The sequence below is a fragment of the Kogia breviceps genome, chromosome 1, assembly GCF_026419965.1.
Source record: "Kogia breviceps isolate mKogBre1 chromosome 1, mKogBre1 haplotype 1, whole genome shotgun sequence".
NCBI lineage: Eukaryota > Metazoa > Chordata > Mammalia > Artiodactyla > Physeteridae > Kogia > Kogia breviceps.
In genome coordinates, this window is record NC_081310.1 from 136,809,869 (window position 1) to 136,829,003 (window position 19,135).

Consider the following 19,135-nt stretch of genomic DNA (forward strand, 5'->3'; position numbering starts at 1 on the left):
ATCACTGACTTCTTCACTGTGCTTCTATGTGGCATGTGCACCTCACGTATGCAGAATGGCTATGTTTTCTATTAATACCTCATCTTAAAAGCCCTGGAGAACCTAGTGCCCATCAGGAGCTTGATCTGTCCTTACCTTCAACCTAGATAAAGTAGGGTCAACAGGTGAAAGAACAGAACTTGTTAGCCCTACAACTAATGCCCTCTGAGAGATTATTTCTCTGGCACAACTGCTCTTAAGAGAAGCAGAGAAAACATTCTATGACAGGGCATTACTGAATGATCTACTTGTATAAAATGAACAGTTTATTTTTTAGTGTAACTCACAGCACCAACTGCATGCTGGGGTCAGGAGAGGATATATATATATATATATATATTTCCCTAAAGATTGCAACTTTAGGGAGATATATTGAAGGAAAAAAACCTTCTAGAGAATGGTTTGATCTTTTTTTTCTGAACATTTAACAAATCAATTTTCAATAACTGGACAAATTAATCAGGAGAACTTTGTGTACAAGTTAGCTCTTCCTCTGGCTATAAATGGAACTGGAATGTTTAATCTTTTCCTAGTGCTTCAGTGGTTTGTCAGGAAAAGCCATCTACAAAATATCACATGAACAAAGTTCAGCTCAGGTATGAGGTGGAAGAAGGAGCATGGGAATAAGGTAGCTTAAGACACAGAAGAGACAGAGATCTTGAATGTTCAGAGGTCTCTCCTCCCATCTCAAATGCTAATCATGGGAATGAAACTGGGAGAGCCCACTGGGATCTTCCTGATTCTTGTAACTGAAAAGTTTTCTCAAAATGTATCCCGGGAAATGTTTAGAACCTATCAGTTTCCAATCTTTGGAAGCTTTGGCAAATCTTGTAGATTTTAATTTTGACAGTGGATTTTAAATTTGAGCACTAAGAAATGTTTTCCACTCATCTATATTACTAATTGCCAACTTCTTGAAAAGCAGGTATAATTTCAGCCTTATTTAACACATTGTGTGTTGAATGTGAATAGTTTCTTTTTGGATGTTCTTGTCTTTGATAATAAAGAACAAGAGAAACCAAATTGTATTTTTCTTCCCTCTGCAGCTGTTACCATGGGCAACATCGAACTTAGGAAAATTTTCTTCTTAAATGATACTCTAAGGCAAATTATGATTGTGTGGAACTGTACCTTTTTAAAAAATATATACCTCTTTATACCTATTATCTTGACTGCCAGAAAACTGGTGTTTTTAAAAATGCAAACAAACACTTCAGTTATAGAGACATAGTATCCTTTCAACATTACAAGGAGATGAGAATTCTGGTCCCAGGATGGGAAAAAGACAATAGTTGTAGATGATTATTTTCATTATTATGTGATTGATACCACGGTTCCTACCAATCCCTCAAAAGTAATAATGATATAAACATACAACATATGTGATATAAGATATAGAAATATGATTAAGGAAAAATGAACAAAAATGTTCAGCATCTATCATGTTCCCTTCTTAGCTTTTCATTTTGTATGTGGGGAAAGTCACTGTGAAGTCTAATGTAAAAATCTAATAAACCAATAATCCAACCATTCCTAAGAGAGTATGATGAAAAATAACTTAGATTTATTCCATAAATCTGTGATTACGCTATATGGTTTTATATAATATTTCTTATCCTTTATTTCATAATAAATAAAGGCTAAAATAGCATATTTTTAATATACTAGTCAAAACAGTTTCAAGTTGCATTTATATATTTATTGAGATAGATATTATCAGCTGTGAATTATATGTATCTGCAGGAAATTTAATTCCATGCAAACTTCTCCTTGCTTCTCAGCATCATTCTGATGTTTTTCCCCAACCACCCAACAGATGTGTGCTCAGTGAATACCCATCATTTTATTATTAGCCTAAGCAAAGCAGGAATATAAGCTCATGTATTACAGAAGTCAGCAAACACTGTATTAGCTTTTGAATATAATCTGAGGTAAACTACAAGGATTTAGGACAGGACACCGTTTAGTTAAGCAGGATGAAAACTGAAGTAGGTGTCAAGAGACTGGGTCCTCACCTCATCCTGTTGCCCCAGAGCTTTCACTTTCAGGAGAATCATTTTACATCCCTGGGTCTCAGTTTCTTCATCTGTAATATGAGGGTGTGAATTACCATTAAAAGAGATTTTGAACTCTGAAATTCAATTATTCTCTACATTTATCACACCATACTTTTTATTCAGCTTCCTCTCAGAGGATGTGGCAATTTACCTTTCTGAAATGAACAGTCATTAGAATTTAAAGATAACACATTTGAAAGGACATAAAAGATCTTATTAACCTTTAAACTATCAAAATAAACCTCTTTGGAGTGGGTGGGATTTAGGAAGTTTCAGTGCTTCCTGGCAGAGGTTGAAGCTTCTTACTTTGACCAGCATCAGCTACTTAAATGCACTAATTTGTCTTATATTTGACTTTCTAACACTGCTTTCTCTGATTTTTCCCTGTTCGACTCTCCAATTTATAAAAATGCATATAATTGTTCTGCTGCTGTTGCTGCTTTTGCCTGCTTTGGCTGCTGCATATACAGGTGAAGATCTGGAAAGAAATGATGGATCTACAGAAAAACCCTACTTCATAACCCCTACCCTGCACGGAATTCTGAACAAGAAGCAACTAGTTCCCCAGAAGCAGAAAGAGTAGAAAAGCTCCAAACAGTGCCATTCATTTTTAAGTAGAAGTTTTGTAAATTAGGTCATTTGTATTTGAAAATGATGCTTTTAAGTAATGTGAAATTTCAGTGCTTATTCCTAAAAAGCGAGAATTTGGTGCCATCTGAGGTAGCAGGCAATTGATGACAGTAGCCTCTGTGAACTAGGATACTTTATAGTGGTCCCAGCTGAAGAGCAAGGTGTAAATGTCACACATTTTTTAAAAGTCTATAGCTGAAAGTGTTTCCAAAACTTTTATAACTTGGCATGCTGTTTCCCATTGCAGCATTTTGATAGCCTTTCTTTTTATAAATGTATATTTGTAAAGGGTATTCAGGAAATTTTTGAAAGCACTATAAATGTGTAATCAATTAGCCATAAAAAGATTGATTTATAGTTAACCAGCATATGGTACTAAATTTGTAAATATGGTGCTATGGTTATATTTATACTGTTCAAGCTAGTGGACAACATTCTAAACTGTGATTAAACTTGTATTAATGGTTCCCTAGGAAGTATACTTCAGTAAGTGATTCGAGACCATAACAAACATGTAGACGTTAATGTTATACAGGTTCCATAGGCCGCATTACTAGGTAAAAATTACTGTGGAACCTTCATAGGCCATTTTGTTTTAGTGAAATTATATTTATAGTGAAGTTGAATCTGAGTTCTGGAATGTTATTTCCAATAATATGAACCTCTGGCCACCATGAAAATATTCTGAGCAGAACTGAGATGGCCACATAACTCATGCCATTTTTCTGTAACCCAAATAGAGATAAATACTTATTTTCCTATGCCCATCATATAGAAAATGGGTATGGATCTGTTTCAGAAGAGTGATTATATCTGTTATGAGTTTCTAGATTAAAGAGATGATGTGGCTTTTTTCTATAAAAAGTTTAATTTTAGCTTAACTTTCAGTGAAGAAAGAGAAAAGATAAGAAAGACACTTCAGATTTTACCCTAAGGAAATATTAGCTCTCCATAGGTACCTCATCTTGTACCTTTACGAGAGGCATACTGTGGGTTAGGAAATCTCTTCCTGAAGGGTTTAGGAGGAGAATTACTTTCATACTCCACCCTTGCTGGCCAGAGCAACAAACCAGGCTCGGGCATAGCAAAGCATGAATCAGACACTCACGTACTTTGCCTATCCATCTCCTGTGTGCAAGTGCGTATGACATGGCAAACAGTGTAAAAATGTACCCCAAAAGGAGCATTGAATCAATAGTATCCTTCTGGCTTTTACACTAAGTTTTGTGTATAAGGATTATTTATGTCTTGACAGAAAGGAACATGTTGATCTAACATTTTGATCTGAATATGATCCATGTATCCAAGAAGAGAATCAGAAATGTATTATTGTTATAAATTAATATAAATAGTAATTTATTTAATGACCCTGAAGTGTGGGAACCTAGATTTAGACTGACTTCATAGCAGCTTAATAGCAAGAAGCTAATGAATAGGGGAGATTTTCAAAATATTGGTCCTTCTATGGCCACCATCTTGCTCTTGGCTTACTTTCTTGAGATTATCATAATCAAAGTGTCATTTGGCTTCATACCTTGGCAAAGACCTTCTTCACTCTCATGCTCCTTGAAGTATAATTCAGAGAACAGTGATAATCTATCCTTCTAGATAGTTATTATTTTATTATTCAGTAATACAGGGTTCACAACAAAAATCTAGTAAAATGGTTACCTCTAACTTAAGTGTTGAAAAATTATAAGGAATAAGTCCCCTTTTAGGAGTAGTTGAAAAATTCATAATGATGAAACAATTTAAAATTTTTTGTGTACGTATCAGAATCACTCTGAGAAATTTGTATAAATATTGATACCTGTGCTCCCCACCCCAAGAGATCCTGATATAAGTATTTGGGTGTGGGGCAGCTTGTGAATTATTATAAAAGTTCTCTAGTGATTCTGATACACATAAAAGTTGGAAATCACTTGAATAAAATATAAATCAACATGTGTGAAGTCATTTGCCTATTTTTTCCTTATAAGCCTGGCTGTTCTAGGAGTTAGAAAATTGAGAAAGACAAAGGAGATTAATTTGGAGAATTCTAACAATCATAACTTCTGTATTTTAGATTCTTGGTACTAGATGGGGGCCCATGATTTAAATGCTTAACATTAAATCTGCTGATTAGACCAGAAAATTCTCCACAGTAAAAGTATTCACTGAACTATATGGAGATAGATACATTCTAAACTTGGCTATATTTTAAGAATATAACCCTTGGTTGCAAAATCATAGGAAAAGGAATTCGTTTGGTTCAATATTCTTAATAAATATTCTTTAAAAATCTCTAAGTATAAAAGTTTTAACTATATTATGTGCTTAATTCTAGTTAGAAAAGTATTTTTCATTAATTACTTTGTATAACTGAAATATAGAGAAAAATGAGTTTTTGAGAAAAATTTAAAAGCCACTTTCTTATAAAGAAATTAAGGTAATAACTGAAAAAACAGAGCAATACTTCTCAAAATTTGTGGTTCAAAGATTTGAAATATACTGAAAATTTACAAATATTAAAAAAAAACTGTACTACTAAATTGTTGCTCGAAAAACAAAAGCAATTTTGAACTAATATGGTAACTTAGAAGGCAAGTTGAATACATCATACTTTTTAGGAATTTGAAGGTGAATTTAGAAATTCCTCATACATCTTTTGTTTTTTGTGTAGTTACATTTGCTCTCTAAAAGAAGATAAAACTTATTTCCTTAATCATGCAGCTGAGAGGCACGTGCTATTGGCAGAATCAGACCTGGTACACAGAATGAGATAATATCTTATTGACATAATAACAAGGGCTGATTGTTTTCTCATAGTTATGTTTACAATAATGTTGATGCCAAACTATGCTGTTTTTTAGAATAACATTTTGAACTGCTGTAAAGCAAGTATGCAGCAGATGGCGATGTTACTTCTCTTACAGTTTTACTTTGATATTCACCCTGTGCCATTCTTCCTCCTAGTGGAAGATTTAGAAAGAAACGATGGTTCTGCTGAAAGACCCTATTACATGAGTCAATCTCTGCTGAAGATTTTGAAAGAGCAAAATGCACAAACTAAGAAGCAGTAGAAGTGCAAACTCTGGTCATCCTGCAGCGGTGTTACCTTTCCCTCATCTGCTGTGTATGTGCTACACTTGTTTCATAAGTGCTTTGTGTATGGAACACTGTATTCACGACCTTGTTGGCTTTTATTTGCATGTTTTATACCAAAGCTTATACTGTAATACGTGAAGCCATCAGAAGTTGCAAGGGAATTGTTAATAACATGGAACATTTTTTATACTAAGATCTTTTGTTTTGTAATTCATTTTGAAATAGAATGGCTTGGATGTTTTGAAAATGCTAGTGAATATGTTAATATTGTTTTAAATATTAGATTGAAAAATGATACGTTATTTAAATTGGTAGCTCCTAATATATTTTAAAAGTTACAACTAAAAGACTTCTGCAGGGAAAATTGGTAAACAAAGTAAAACAGAAGATTTTAAAGTTTTCCCCATTCCTGTTTGACAATAAATTGGTAAAAGGAGCGCCACACTCCAGATTTTGTTCTAAGTATAGACTGTTTCCTATTAAACAAATTGTCAGTCATCCAGCCTTTACGACTTAGTCCTCTCTGACAAAGTGCCTTACTGGCTGTTTAATATTACCCAGCTTTTGTGGGCAAGTTTACACACATTGTTTAAAAAAAAAAAAAAAAAAAAAAATCCTGCAACGTTTAGTGATTAAAACAAGTCTTCTTGCATTTGTTTTTTTCTTAGCTCACTGGTTGCAAACCATTTGTCATTTCAGTATGTTTGATATCCTCACTATATAGACTACATTTTGCAGCATAAACAATTTCCCTTGCGCATAGTGGACATTCATGAATGTGTACTACACGCAAGAAAAAAACCTGAAAGGACACTTGTTGGATTTGTTTTTTTACTAAAAGTGAGTTTAAAGTGTAATCTTTTCTATGATAGATATTTGAAAATACAATAGTTATAAGACTACATTTCTCAGTGTTTTACACAGATTGGAAAGGGAAACTTGAAGAAATTACAAAGGGAAACTTTACCCCTAGAAAGGGTGCTCACAGATGTCATGTACTGAATAGTTCCATTTTTAATGATTGTTTATTATCATCAATGAGTGTTCTATGTATGTTATTTCCATTTTCTAACTTTTGATATGAAATAATCAGTTTACTCATGTTACTTTTTATTGTGCTAATACGAACAAGAACATAATTTCTAATTCAATTTTAAATAATTTTATTAGTACTAACTTTAAAGAAAATGATTTCAGTTTGTTACTCAGTGTTACAGAAAGAGTCCATAAAACATTCACCCTAAGGGAATGTCAATCACACTATGATAATTTGTGAAAGCTTTGAGAATCTATAGTAAGTTACTAGCAGTTTATCTATTATCATATTTAAATGTGACTTTGGATATTCTTTTATGCCAAAAATGAACTCATATGAGCACAAGACAGTCTGAGCTCTATAATCAGTATGCTTCTGCTGTGCAGAAATATTAGGACTATATTGTCTAAATATCTTTGATAACTAAACTGTTTAATATTTAATGAAATTTGTTGTTACTCATTGTTTTAAATCTATTTGTTTTTTCTTCTAATAAAGATTTAGATAAGAAAAAGCTTTTTGCTTTTTTATTTCTTTAAGCTAGAAAAACCCATCTATCATCGTGACAAAATCTCCTCTATATCAAATATCTAGGATTTTTTTTTAAATCTAAATTTATCTTTAAACTTGTTTTCCACTTTTTTTCTAGCTGTGCACTGATTGCCAAACCAAATAACTGAAGCTGATAATTTATACAAAGTAAATAAGTCAAAGCTAAATGGATAAGAAATGGAGTTTTTTTAAAAACCCAAACAACAGCCTAAATTAGTTAGTTGGTCTTTGTTTTAATTTGCCAAAAGTTTGCTCAGTCCCATATTTGGTTTGGCCAACATTCATAAGAAGCAAATCTCATCATTTTAAAGGCAGGGATAAGTTTACAGAATACAAAAAATGTGAACACAAATTAACAATAGTTTCTAAGGCAAGATTAAATGTCCCTATCACTGGTTTAGCTCAGGCTAAAAATTTTCTTAGGTTCAGATATTCCTTAACAAATCTATGAGTCTATTTTAAAATTGAATTATATGTTAAATCGTCAAACTTAATTTTTCTTTAAAATTTAATAGGTTTCTTTAAATGAAAACATAAATTTTGCAATTTTCAAGGTTGCTTTAAAATGTCCTATATTGGGACTTCCCTGGTGGCGCAGTGGTTAAGAATCCCCCTGCCAGTGTAGGAGACACAGGTTCCAGCCCTGGTCCGGGAAGATCCCACAGGCCCCGGAGCAACTAAGCCCGTGCGCCACAACTATTGAGCCTGCACTCTAGAGCCCGCAACAAGCCACAACTATGGAAGCCCGCGCACCTAGAGCCCGTGCTCCGCAACAAGAGAAGCCACTGCAATGAGAAGCCCGACTGCAATGAGAAGCCCGTGCACCACAATGAAGAGTAACTCCCCGCTCGCCACAACTAGAGAAAGCCTGCGTGCAGCAATGAAGACCCAACGCAGCCAAAAATTAATTAATTAATTAAAATAAATAAATAAAATGAAATAAAATGTTCTATATCTAATAAGATGTTTGTTAATATAGCTACTGGTTCTTATTTAAAATAAAAATATCATTTGGTTTACAGAAGAAATCCAAACCTGCTTTATATTTTAATAAGTCCCACTTTTAGATGATAAAGCACTGATCATATTTGTAAATAAATTGTTTGAAATTGGACTATGACTGATTTGATTTTTCTATGTGCCTAGAAAGTTTTAAAAAGAGTTTGTGAATCCACACAGTAAAATCACACTATTAAAGGTTCTGTGGGATCATCAGGCGTAATGCGGTTATTATTTAAAATAATATTGGAGGGCTTCCCTGGTGGCGCAGTGGTTGAGAGTCCGCCTGCCGATGCAGGGAACACGGGTTCGTGCCCCGGTCCGGGAAGATCCCACATGCCGCTGAGCGGCTGGGCCCGTGAGCCATGGCCGCTGAGCCTGTGCGTCCGGAGCCTGTGCTCCGCAACGGGAGAGGCCACAACAGTGAGAGGCCCGCGTACTACAGAAAAAAAAAAAAAAAAAAAAAAAAAAAAAAAAAAAAAAATATATATATATATAGGAAAGCAGGCTGTATGCAACAATTCCTTATTTTTCTTTTACTGTATAGTTGACCAGCACTCATTCCAATGCATGTTCTTTCACTTTTACAAGTGGTGCCTCAGGAAATTGCTCTTAAACTCTAACCAGGCATAGCAATTATCTTTAGTATTATCTGGTTCTGGATGCTTTATAAATCAGTCTTTGTTGGCATAAGATATGGGAACAAAATTGAACAAAAATCATTACTGCAGACCATGGATATGAAATGGTGTTGACATTTTTTCCAGTTTCTTGCAAATATTATCCTTAGATGTTTGCAAATGTTTGTATTTTAAAAACATAGCTATATGATTATAAGAATACAATTCAATAAATCATTGATGAAAAGAAATATCTTACCAATATAGTAGGAATAAATTACTTCTCCAAAATTACTTTCCATATACCATGTTTATAGTCTTGGGGCTAAAATGGCTGTTGACAATTTCTCTTAGGACCTAGCTTCATTGCTAGTGAATCAATCATAACCCAGAAAACAAAGCCAACCCCCATTAAAACAAATGTAAATTCATTTATTCATGAAAACTGAGTACCACTTTATGCCAGACTTGGACATCAGGATGATGTCACAGTCACGGACCCTCTTAAAATTTATCAGGCCAAACTGAACTGTTCTTTACCCTATTTATGACTTTCCAATTGCTTAAAATGAAACAGCCAAAATAGTATAGAATCTGGCAATGTCTTCTCTAATGGCTTCTGTGCTGGGATGAATGGGGACTGTTATGTGACACATTTAAAAGCAATCAATTCAATTTTACTATGTGAAGTCACTAGCTATTTTTTTTTTTTTAACACCTTGGCTCTTTTTTTTCCAGTCCTTTTTTCTACTGTATGATTTAGAACAATTTAAGCAAATGGATAAAACAATCTTGTGAACAAAGTAAAATGCCCTTCCACTGATGACTCAAACACACGGGCATCATATTCTGGCCCTTTACACGGTATTAAGAGCATCCTGTGTTAACAAAGGTGGGAGAAGCTTATCAAATGAAAAGATGTTTTCGTTTTGCATATAAATTAAAGTGAGCCTGGACTTGATCATTGTTAGAGTAATCTTGAAATTTCCACATTCTTCCAGCCAAATGAATGTGTGCTGCTGCATATGTGTATGCAGTGCACAGAAAGAAGAAAATGAAGGTAAGATGTTGGGAAAAGCACTGGTGTTCAAGGAGAGAACAGAAAAAGCTAAGGGTATATAAAAATATATCTCTAACAGGATCTAAGAGGGCAATGTTACAGAAAGTGGGGTGCCTTCTGAATGCAATTCATAAATCTATTGAAAAAAGAAACAATAACATTTGAAGCCAGTAATTTAAAATATTTTTCAGTTTTCTGGTAAACAGCATCGAAGCAGACTATGTTACAGTAAAACTAATCACATAGATGTATTTAGCCCAAACAAAAAAGAATGATGTCTCAACATGATTTATGATGAAGGGATTAAAAAACATTTGCCTAGGGAAGATATCAAGATGGCAGAATAGAAGGATACAGAACTCACCTCCCCCACCATGAACACATCAAAAATACATCTACATGTGGAGCAATTCTCACTGAAAACTAATTGTAAACTGGCAGAAAGAATCCTGAAAAACCAAGGCTGTAAGAAAGATCTACACGATATCAGGTAGGAAGTGGTGAGAAGAGACCAGGTCAGGCCCTGTGCCCCTGAGAGGGAACTCAGAAGATCAGGGAGATTACAGGGCAGAGATCCTCTCTGGGGAGTAAGTGGTTAAAGCCACATATTGGGCACCCAAGCCCTGGGGTCTCACACTGGGAAGACAAGTCCCCTTGGCTGGTTGGAGGACAGTGAGTGGGATTAACAGGAAGGCTGTGGGAAGCCTGGACTCTACTCATGAAGAGTGCACACATGCTTGCTTACTCCCAAAACAGGGCAGAGAGGGCAGATTGACACTGCAGGGGACACTGGCCAGTTTCCCCCAAGGCTGGTGTAAGCCCCAGTGTGAGCTGAGCACTAACTCTAGCCCCACTTGCTTCATGACACAGCTGCACCCTGGGGTGAAGGCTGCTGTGGCTGAGGTAAGATCTCAGCTGGGAGGCACAGAGGCGGCTCAGACCTGGAGCACCATCTGAGTGGGGCAGGGGCAGCCATCACTGGTGCTTACACTGGCAGAGCATCAGAAGCAGTCCAGGTCTCCACCTAGGGCTGCCATAGCCCACACCCTGACCCATGCCAAATGCCTGCACCAGCCCCACTGGATCTGCAGCACAGATCTACACTAGGGTGAGGGCTGTAGTGGCCAAGGGGAAAACTCAGTTGTGAGGGACAAAGGTAGGTCAGACCCGGAGAGGCATCCAAGTGGGGCAGGGGCAGCCACTACTCGTGCTTACACAGGCAGAGCATCAGAAGCAGTCTAGGTTGCTGACTGTAGCTAAGGCCAACATAGCTTGTGCCTACACCCAGGGTGAGTGCCTGGGCCAGCCCCTCTTGTTCCAGCACTGCTCCCCGCTGGGGCAAGGATGCAAGTGCTGAGAGTGGGGAAGGCACACACTTAAAAGGAATGGAGCCAGCTCAGACCTGAACCTCAGGGCTTCTGCTCCAGCAACTTGGGACCTACCCCCACCCTCAATAGGGTGGTACTGATCACTGAGCAGAGGAGAAGCCCTGACTCACTCCTGGATCTTGCCTGAGCCCCTCCATCTCCAGCCTTCCCTCCTACCAAGATGACAGATGCCAGCACACGCTGGGGGAAAACATGACTCATCCTCACATCAGATCCTGCTCTCCCACCAAAGCAATTGAGCACACACAGACTGTATAGGGAAACTCCCACACAAGGACGCCCCTTCAAGGCTGCAACAGGTAACTGTTTCACCTAATTTCATAGAGACAGAGGAAGTTAAGCAAAATGAAGAGACAGAGGAATTTGTTTTAATCGAAAGAACAAGAAAAAAACCCTGAAAAATGTAATAAAACGGAAATAAAAAATTTACCAGATAAAGAGTTCAAAGTATTACTAATGAAAATGCTAACTGAATTAGAAGAATAGATGAACACAGTGAGAATTTTTAACAAGGACCTAGAAAATATAAAAAAGAACCAGTCAGAACTGAAGAATACAATAACTGAAATGAAAAAGACACTAAAAGGAATTAACAGCAGATGAGGTGATACAAAAAAATGTACCAGAAGATAGAATTCTTATATTCTGGAAGACAGAATAATGGAAATCACCCAATCAGAACAGCAAAAGAGAGAAAAAATGAGAATAGTTTAAGGAACTTCTAGGACAAAATCAAGTGTACCAACATAGGGGTCCTAGAAGTGGAAGAGAGAGAAAAAGAGGTCAAAAAATGTATTTGATTAAATTATGGCAGAAAACAACCTGAACCTGATAAAGGAAACAGATATCCAGGTACAGGAAGCATAGAGGGTCTGAAACAAGATAAATCCAAACAGATGCACACCAAGATATACCATAATTAAAATGGCAAAAATTAAAGATAGAGAATTCTGAAGGCAGCAAGAGAAAACAAAGAGTCATATACAAGAGAACCCCTACAAGGCAATCAGCTGATTTTTCTGAATAAATTTTGCAGGCCAGAACAGAGTGGCATGATATATTCCAAGTGATGAAAAGGAAAAACTTGCAACCTAGGATACTCTACCTAGCAAGATTGTCATTGAAGGAGGTAGACAAAGAACTTCTCAGACAAGCAAAACTAAGTGTGTTCATCAGTACTAAACCTACCCTAAAAGAAATTTTAAAGGGTCTTCTCTAAGTGGAAAAGAAAAGGCTACAACAAGAAGTAAAAATCTATAAGAAAGGAAAAATCCCACAAGGAAAGGCAAATATATAAGAAAGGCTGATGAACCACTTAAATAAACTAGTAAGAAGATTAAAAGACAAAAAATTTAAAAAGCAAATACAACTATAATAAACACGGGATAAACATGTAAAATATGATATCAAAAACACAAAACATGGGGGAGGGGAGTAAAAAATGTAGATATTTTAGAATGTGTCTGAACTGAAATGACTACTAGTTTAAAATGAGTAGATACAGTTATAAGTCAATATATATGAACCCCGTGGTAACCACAAGTAAAAAACCTACAACAGATACACAAAAACTAGAAAGAAAAGAACACAAGGATACTGCTAAAGAAAATCATCAAACCACACGGGAAGAAACTAAAAGAAAAAAATGAACAGAGAAGAACTACAAAAACAACCAGAAAACTAGTAATAAAATGGCAGTAAGTACATACTTATCAATAACTAAATGTCAATGGACTAAATGCTCCAATTAAAAGACATAGAGTAGCTGATTGGTTAAAAAACAGGAACCATCTATCACCTCACACTGGTCAGAATGGCCATCATCAAAAAGTCTACAAATAATAAATGCTGGAGAGGGTATGAGGGGGGGAAGGAGCCCTCCTATACTGTTGGTGGGAATGTAAATTGGTACAGACATTATGGAGAACAGTATGGAGGTCCCTCAAAAATTAAAAATTGAGCTGCCATATGATCCAGGGATTCCACTCCTGGGCGTATATCTGGAGAAAACTATAATTTGAAAAGATATACCTGAACTCCAATGTTCATTGCAGTACTATTTATAATAGCCAAGACATGGAAGCAACCTAAATGTCCACTGACAGAGGAAAGGATAAAGAAGATGTGGTATATTTATATACAAAATAGAATATTAATCAGCCATTAAAAAGAATGAAATAATGTCATTTGCAGCCACATGGATGGGCCTAGAGATTATCATGTGAAGTGAATAAGTCAGAGAGAAAAAGACAAATATAATAGTGCTTATATGTAGAATCTAAAAAAATGATACAAATGAATTTATTTACAAAACAGAAATAGACTCACAGACATGGAAAACAAACTTATGGTTATCAAAGGTGAAGGGGGGAAGGATAAATTAGAGTCTGGGAGTAACATATACACACTACTATATATAAGATAGACAACCAGCAAGGACCTAGCACAGGGAACTATACTCAATATTTTTAATAACCTATAAGGAAAAAGAATCTGAAACAGAATATAAATATATGTGTGTGTGTGTGTATATATATATATATATATATATATATCTGTCACTCTACTATATACCTGAAACGAACACAATGCTGTAAATCAACTGTACTTCAATAAAAAAGAAAAAGAAAAAATAGATATCTAGAGGACATTCCATCCAAAAACAGCAAAATACACATTATTTTAAAGTGCACATGGAATGTTCTCCAGGTTAGATCACATGCTTGGTCACAAAACAAATCTCAACAAATTTAAGAGAATGGAAATTATATCAAAATATTTTTTTCTAACCACAATGGTATGAAACTAGAAATCAACTATAGAAAGAAAAACAGGAAAAGAACAAACATACGGAGACGAAACAACATGCCACTAAAAGAACAGGTCAACAATATAATAAAAGAAATCAGAAAATATCTTGAGACAAATGAATATGAAAATACAACTATACAAAATCTATGGAATGCAGGAAAAGCATAAGAGGGAAGTTCATAGTGATACAGTCCTTCCTCAAGAAATAAGAAAAACCTCAAACAACTTAACCTACCACCTAAAAGAATTAGAAAAAGAATAAACAAAGCCCAAAGTCAGAAGAGGAAGGAAATAATAAAGATCAGAGAGGAAATAAGTAAAATGAATATTAAAAAACAGTAGAAAAGATCAATAAAACCAAGAGCTGTTTTTTTGAGATTAAAAAAAAAATTGAAAAACCTTTAGGCAGCTACACCAAGAAGAAAAGAGAGAGGACCCAAATGAACAAAATAAGAATTGAAAGAGGAGAAATGACAACTGATATCACAGATTTTAAAAAATCATAAGAGAATACTATGAACAGGCCCCCCCCCTCCTGCCATGTTCTCTTTCTGGTTGGGTCAGACCTGGCTGGCACCACGAGTACCTGGCAGAGGCTGAGGGAGAAAGAAAGAGGAGGGGGGGGGAGAGGAGGGGGATTCAAGAAGTAGGAGCTAAGCAGCCCTCCTGGGCCACAAACAAATACCCAGGAATGGAATTGCTGGATCTTTGAAAATTTCCAGAGATTTGGTATAGATAGGAAAGCTATCAGAAAGACTATAGCACTATTGTACTGTATTTGCTGTTTTTCCTGCAGCTCAGCTGAGGAAGAACTGAGCTGACCTCTTTTTCTGGATTATTTACTTCCTATTGGCTAACGAAGATTTTTATTTGGAGAACTCTGTTGTACAGAGCCTGAAGTCATCTATGACCCATAACAAGAGCATGCATTTTCAAGTGTCAGTTAGATTTGTGTAACAATAAAATTTTCCTGAAAGAAAATGTCTGGGGATTGGAGACAAAATGGCAGAATAGAAGGACTTGAGCTCACCTCCTCTCATGAAAACACCAAAATCACAACTAACTGCTGAGCAACCATCAACAAAAAAAGACTGGAATATACTAAAAAGATATTCTACATCCAAACACAAAGAAGGCACAACGAAACAGTAGGAGGGATGCTTTTGCAATATAATCAAATTCTATACCTGCTGGGTGGGTGACCCATAAATTGGAAAATTATCACAGAGGTTCTCACACAGAAATGAAAGTTCTGAGCCCCATGTCAGGCTCCCCAGCCTGGGGGTCTGGCATCAGGAGGAGGAGCCCGCAGAGCATTTGACTATGAAGGCTAGCAGTGCTTGAGTGCAGGAGCTGCACAGGACTGGGGGAAACAGAGACTCCACTCTTGGAGGGTACACCCAAGGTTTCAGAGGCACTGAAACCCAGGGCAAAGCAGTGACCCATAAGAGCCTGGGTCAGATCTATCTGCAGGTCTTAGGGGTCTCCTGGGGAGGCAGGGGTCATCTTTGGACCACTGCATGGGCAAGGACACTGATGGCAGAGGCCCTTAGGGAATATTCCACAGTGTGAGCTCTCCCAGAGGTTGCCATTTTGGCACCAAGGCCTGGCCCAAACCAAGAGCCTGCAGGCTCCAGTGCTGGGATGTCTCAGGGCAAACAACTGATAGGGTGGGAACAGAGCCCCATCCATTAACAGACAGGCTGCCTAAAGTCATCCTGAGCCCACAGCCACCTCTAGACATGCCCTTTGACATGGCCCTGCCCACCAGAGGGACAAGATTCAGCTCCACTCACCAGTGGGCAAGCACCAGTTGCCCCCACCAGGAAACCTGCACAAGTGTCTAGACTGACCTCACCCACCAGGGGGCAGACACCAGAAGCAAGAAGAACTACAATCCTGCAGCCTGTGGAAATGAGCCCACAAACACAAAAAGTTAGACAAAATGAGAGAGCAGAGAAATATGTTCCAGGCGAAGGAACAAGATAAAACCCCAGAAGAACAACTAAGTGAAATGGAGATAGGCAATCTGCCCGAAAAAGAATTCAGAATAATGATAGTAAAGATGATGCAAGATCTCAGAAAAAGAATAGAGGCACAGACCAAGAAGATACAAGAACTGTTTAACAAAGAGCAAGAAGGATTAATGAACAGAGATGAACAATACAATAACTGAAATGAAAAATACACTAGAAGGAATGAATAGCAGAAAGATGAGGTAGAAGAATGAATAAGTGAGCTGGAAGACAGAATGATGGAAATCACTGCTGCAGAACAGAATAAAGAAAAAAGAATGAAAAAAAATGAGGACAGACTCAGAAACATCTGGGACAATACTAAATGCACCAATATTCACATTACAGGGGTCCCAGAAGGAGAAGAGAGAGAGAAAGGGCTTGAGAAAATATTTGAAGAAATAATAAATGAAAAGTTCCCTAACATAGGAAAAGAAACACTCAGTAAAGTCCAGGAAGTGCAGAGAATACCATACAGGATAAACCCAAGGAGGAACACTGCAAGACACACATTAATCAAAATTGACGAAAATTAAAGACAAAGAACAAATACTAAAAGCAACAAGAGAAAAGCAACAAATAACATACAAGGGAATCCCCAAAAGACTATCAGCTGATTTTTCAGCAGAAACTCTGCAGGCCAGAAGGGAGTGGCAAAATATATTTAAAATGATGAAAGGGAATAACCTACAACCAAGAATACTCTACCCAGCAAGGCTCTCATTCAGATTCGATGGAGAAATCAAAAGCCTTACAAACAAGCAAAAGCTAAGAGAATTTAGTACCACCACACCAGCTTTAAAACAAATGCTAAAGGAACTTCTCAAGGCAGAAAAGAAAAGCCCACAAGTAGAAACAAGAAAATGATGAATGGGAAAGTTCACCAGTAAAGGCAACATACAGTAAAGGTAGGAAATCATCCACACACAAATATGATATCAAAACCAGCAATTGTGAGATGAGGAGAGTACAAATGCAGGATATTGAAAATGCATTTGAAATTAAGAGACCAACAACTAAAAACCATCTTGTATACATATAGACTACTATATCAAAACCTCATGGTAACTGCAAACCAAAACACTACAAGGGATACACACACAAAAAAGAAAAAGGAAACCAAACAAAAGACTAAAGATAGTCACTAAATCACAGGAGAAGAGAACAAAAGAGGAAGGGAAGAAAAAACACCCACAAAAACAAATCCAAAACAATTTAAAAAATGGCAATAAGAACATATATATCAATAATTACCTTAAATGTAAATGGATTAAATGTTCCAACCAAAAGACATAGACTAGCTGAATGGATACAAAAACAAGACCCATATATATGTTGTCTACAAGAGACCCACTTCAGACCTAGGGACATATACATACTGAAAGTGAGGGGATGGAAAAAGATATTCCATGCAAAAGGAAATCAAAAGAAAGCTGGAGTAGCAATACTCATATAAGATAAAATAGACTTTAAAATAAAGACAGTTACAAGAAAGGAAGGATATGACATAATGATCAAGGGATCAATACAAGAAGAAGATATAACAATTGTAAATATATATGCACCCAATATAGGAGCACCTCAATATATACGGCAAATGCTAACAGCCATAACAGGAGAAATCGACAGTAACAATAATAGTGGGGGAGTTTAATACCCCACTTTCATCAATGGACAGATCACCCTGACAGAAAATCAATAAAGCACAGGCCTTAAATGAAACATTAGACCAGTGAAATTGATATTTAGAGAACATTCCATCTGAAAGCAGATTACACATTCTCCTCAAGTACACATGGAACATACTCCAGAATTGATCACGTGCTGGGCCACAAAGAGAGCTTTGGTAAATTTAAGAAAATGGAAATCATATCAAGCATCTTTTCCAACCACAACGCTATGAGATTAGAAATCAACTACATGAAAAAAGCTAAAAAACACAGACAAGTGGAGGCTAAACAATTTGTTACTGAACAACCAATGGATCACTGAAGAGATCAAAGAGGAAATCAAAAAATACCTAGAGACAAATGAAAATGAAAACATGGCAACCCAAAAACCCATGGGACACAGCAAAGAAGTTCTAAGAAGGAAGTTTATAGCAATACAATCTTACCTCAGGAAACAAGAAAAATCTCAAACAACTAACTTTACACCTAAAGAAACTAGACAAAGAAGAACAAACAAAACCCAAAGTTAGTAGAAGGAAAGAAATCATCAAGATCAGAGTAGAAGTAAATGAAATAGAGACAAAGAAAACAGTAGAAAAGATCAATGAAACTAAAAGTTGGTTCTTTGAGAAGATAAACAAAATTGATAAACCTTTAGCCAGACTCATAAGTAAAAAAGGGAGAGGGCTCAAATCAATAAAATTAGAAATGAAAAAGGAGAAGTTAAAATGGACACCACAGAAATACAAAGGATCATAAGAGACTACTAGAAGCAACATGTCAAAAAAATGGACAACCTAGAAGAAGTGAACAAATTCTTAGAAAAGTACAATCTTCCAAGACTGAACCAGGATGAAATACAAACATGAACAGACCAATCACAAGTACTGAAATTGAAACTGTGATTAGAAAACTCCCAACAAACAGAAGTCGAGGACCAGATGGCTTCACAGGCAAATTCTATCAAACATTTAAAGAAGAGTTGACACCTATCCTTCTGGAACTGTTCCAAAAAGTTGCAGAGGAAGGAACACTCCTCAACTCATTCTATGAAGTCACCATCACCCTGATATCAAAACCAGACAAAGGTGCCATAAAAAAAGAAAATTACAGACCTGATGAACCTGATTTTTGTATAGACACAAAAATCCTCAACAAAATACTAGCAAAA

At 36.4% G+C, this 19,135-nt stretch overlaps 1 protein-coding gene across 5 annotated transcripts in view; it reads left to right on the top strand.

Annotated features, from left to right (window-relative positions):
- The window catches only part of SLC44A5 (solute carrier family 44 member 5), a 384,424-nt gene extending 375,971 nt beyond the window's left edge, over positions 1-8,453 (top strand). For 4 of the 5 annotated variants that reach the window (XM_067005685.1, XM_067005711.1, XM_067005705.1 and 1 more), the window contains one exon: positions 2,567-2,947. In XM_067005685.1, coding sequence (XP_066861786.1) covers positions 2,567-2,679 — 113 coding nt within the window. In that variant the 3' untranslated portion in view covers positions 2,680-2,947. Of the gene's footprint in view, positions 1-2,566; positions 2,948-5,681 lie in introns of those variants that run through there. The other variant, XM_067005692.1, reaches the window with a different exon arrangement.
- Positions 8,454-19,135: the final 10,682 nt, after the last annotated feature.